Raw genomic sequence first — 3,056 nt, 5'->3', positions numbered from 1 at the left:
TGCACATCATAGTGTTGTATTGTGGTGACTTGCACGCCAGGTATGAGCGTGGGGTAGAGCACTGTTGGGGATTGTGACTTAGTCCATCTCGGTTGTTGGTTTTATTATTTGGTTTGATTGCTATATTTGGGCTTCGTGCCAATTGTTTGAATCCTTTAGGGATTGATATCACTGTTTTTGCATTACTTTGCATTATTTTATCACAGTCCAAGGTTTAAAATACTGTTTCGCAAACTAAGCTATCTTTCTAAGATTTGAAAACCTAAATGATATTTTACTGACGTTTTGAGTTGAGACTGTTATTTTACTATTGCCCAAGGGGCTTATGTACATTTCTGGACTGAGGATGGATCGGGCTACGCGCCGCAGCGGTGTGATATTGATATTGCGCTTGGGCTGTAGGAGCCCCTCCGCAGTCTGAACCCCCAAAGTGAGCGCGGGTACCCAAATGGATCGGGCTGCGCGTCGCAGCGGTCATATGCATTGCATTGCATTCATGCATTGGTTCCTGTTTGTACTACGTGTCATGACATTTAGCACTCTCATATCATTGGCATCCATGCTATTGCTTGTACTGTTTACCAGACGCCCTGGTGTTAACTGTTTGTGGAGTGCTGTGCCCGAGGGGCTGTCTTATGTGCGGACTTGCACTATCTGATTTGCGTTCATTTGCTTGACTGTTGGAAAAGGATGTTTTCAAAAGAGGTTTTAAACTGAGCCAGATATTTTCTAAAGGACTTTCACGGTTTTACTGTTTTCTCAAAGAGTGGTACTGTCCTATATAGCATGATGGAGTGCTCTTACGTGATTTCTTGCCTCTCAGTTATTATTTACTCTTATTACTCACTGAGTTGGAAGTACTCACTTTACTCCCTGCACCTCGCGTGCAGTTGCAGGTATTGTTCACCGGGTAGCGGGTTATTAGCTGATTGAAGGTATGGCTATTGTAGCTGAGTAAGGTGACCGCCAGCGTTCGCGGCACCGGATGTTGTCTTTTGATTTCTAGGATTTTTTCTTATATATTATTATTGGCCCTGTAGTTGTGTTCACGTTTCTTTAGATGCTCGTGACTTGTGACACCCCGGTCGGGTTGTATTGGGTTGTACATACTGGTTATTATTGTCGTTAAGCTATATTTATCTATACATTTATGTTTAATAATTGTTAAAGAAACGGATTGGGTTAGTTGGCTGGCCTTGTCTTCACGAGAGGCGCCATCACGACCAGGTATGGAAATTGGGTCGTGACAGTATGGGTCTATTGTAGGCTAACAGTTGTAGTTGATGGAAGTATTTTAAAGTCAACATATAGAGGGACCATAGTCACGGCTTCCACGCAAGACGCAGAGGGTAAGAATACAATCCAATTACATTCAGTTAAAGAAACAAAAAATATTTTCAAATATTATATGATACCAGTATGGTATACAAGTATACCAACAGAGTATATAGTTATTTTGCTACACACCTGCACCTACCTATGACTATACTACTATATGAAATGCTAAATTAATATAGTGTGTTGTAATTGATATTTTGTTCTTTGGGTTTACATGACAAATTCTACCCCTCGCATATGCAATTGTTGATTCGGAAAATGATGCATCGTGGGAGTGGTTCTTCGTGCAGTTCAGAGAAACCTATGGACAAAGAGAGGGAATGTGCATTGTATCAGACAGGCATGATGGTATATGGAGAGCAACTTCAATTGTCTATCCAGAAGTCCCTCATTGTACATGTATGTTCCATTTGTGGAACAACATAAAGACAGACTTCAGGAAGAGCCAAAAACAAATCAAAGAAGTATACTTTGCGTTAGCAAGAGCATACACTGTTGAAGAATTCAACAGGCATATGGCAGAGTTAGAAGCTATTGATAGTAGAGTGAAAGCATACCTGATGGATATTGGATATGATAAATGATCCCGGGCGCATTCCAAGGAAAATAGAACCATGACCATGACATCGAATATTGCGGAATCAGTAAATGCAGCAAATAAGCACGTAAGAGACCTCCCAATTGTGAATTTGCTTGACTTTATGACAACATTGATTCAAAAATGGAATTACACCAATCGGAAGGATGCAGTGGAATCATTTATGAGGATTGGTGCAAAGTATGAAAAAATATTATCAGATAATAGTATCTTATCACAGACGATGACGGTATGCATTTTCAAAATCATAAAAACACTGCATGTACTGTAGTTTTACTTTTTTACCTTAGTGATTTCACTAAACAACTGGATATTATTATTTGAAAAATACTATTATTTCATATAGCTAATGACTTTTCTTAATTAAAATTATACTAGGTGTTGCCATCAACTGAATTCTTAAATTTAGTAATTGATGGCCAAACAAGAAATGTGGTGCGCCTACATGAAAAAAACTGCACTTGTGGGAGGTTTCAGCTAGACGATATTCCATGTCCACATGCAATGGCAGTTATACAAAAATTCCATATGGATTCATACAAGTATTGCTCGGATTACTACAGCATAGAGTACTTGTTGAAAACATATGAGATACCAGTAAATCCTTTGCCTGATGAAACAACGTGGCAAATTCCAGAACATGACTCTTTGCAGGTGGTACTGCCACCAAAAGGAAGACCTAAAAAGAAGAGAGGCATAGGAGGCTGGGAAGGAAATACAGTTACATGTGCACTATGCGGGAGAAAAGGACACAACCGGAGAACATGCCGAAATATTCCAAAGAGAGATTGATATAATGCTTCAATGTTTTTATAGAACTCATATATCGTAGAATCATAGCATTTGAATTGCAAAGAAATAAAATGCATTTTTTGCACTAGACATATATTTGGTATGATGATTCTTTGCCAAATTACTTTTTGGAAACAAATTTATATGGCTACTTGTGTTTCAATAAGAACCTGTTTATTTTCTATTTTAGCATACAAAAGTGGGATGCATTTAAATTTAGTTGCTGCAGGAAAAAAGATGCTAAAATATAAATGTGATACCTAAGTGGTATATCTGTATACCTTATTGGTATATCTGTATATCTTATTGGTATCAAAATATGTACAGA

The 3,056-nt window shown here is 38.3% G+C and overlaps 1 protein-coding gene across 1 annotated transcript; it reads left to right on the top strand.

The window, feature by feature from the left end:
• Positions 1–1,952: 1,952 nt before the first annotated feature.
• Positions 1,953–2,728, top strand: LOC109242571. Its single transcript, XM_019409414.1, has 2 exons — positions 1,953–2,165; positions 2,315–2,728. The coding sequence occupies exons 1-2, from the start codon at positions 1,953–1,955 to the stop codon at positions 2,726–2,728; spliced, it is 627 nt and encodes a 208-aa protein (XP_019264959.1).
• The last annotated feature ends 328 nt before the right edge of the window (positions 2,729–3,056 follow it).

Source organism: Nicotiana attenuata, unplaced genomic scaffold (assembly GCF_001879085.1).
Source record: "Nicotiana attenuata strain UT unplaced genomic scaffold, NIATTr2, whole genome shotgun sequence".
NCBI classification, from domain to species: Eukaryota; Viridiplantae; Streptophyta; class Magnoliopsida; order Solanales; family Solanaceae; genus Nicotiana; species Nicotiana attenuata.
Note: the sequence above shows the minus strand (reverse complement) of the source record. Positions and strands in the feature narration are given on the sequence as shown.

Excerpts from the sequence above, each read along its gene's own strand:
- LOC109242571 (XM_019409414.1), top strand. The coding sequence starts at position 1,953 with ATGACCATGACATCGAATATTGCGGAATCAGTAAATGCAGCAAATAAG. Across the intron at positions 2,166-2,314 it reads TCTTATCACAGACGATGACG|GTGTTGCCATCAACTGAATT; the intron begins GTATGCATTTTC and ends AAATTATACTAG.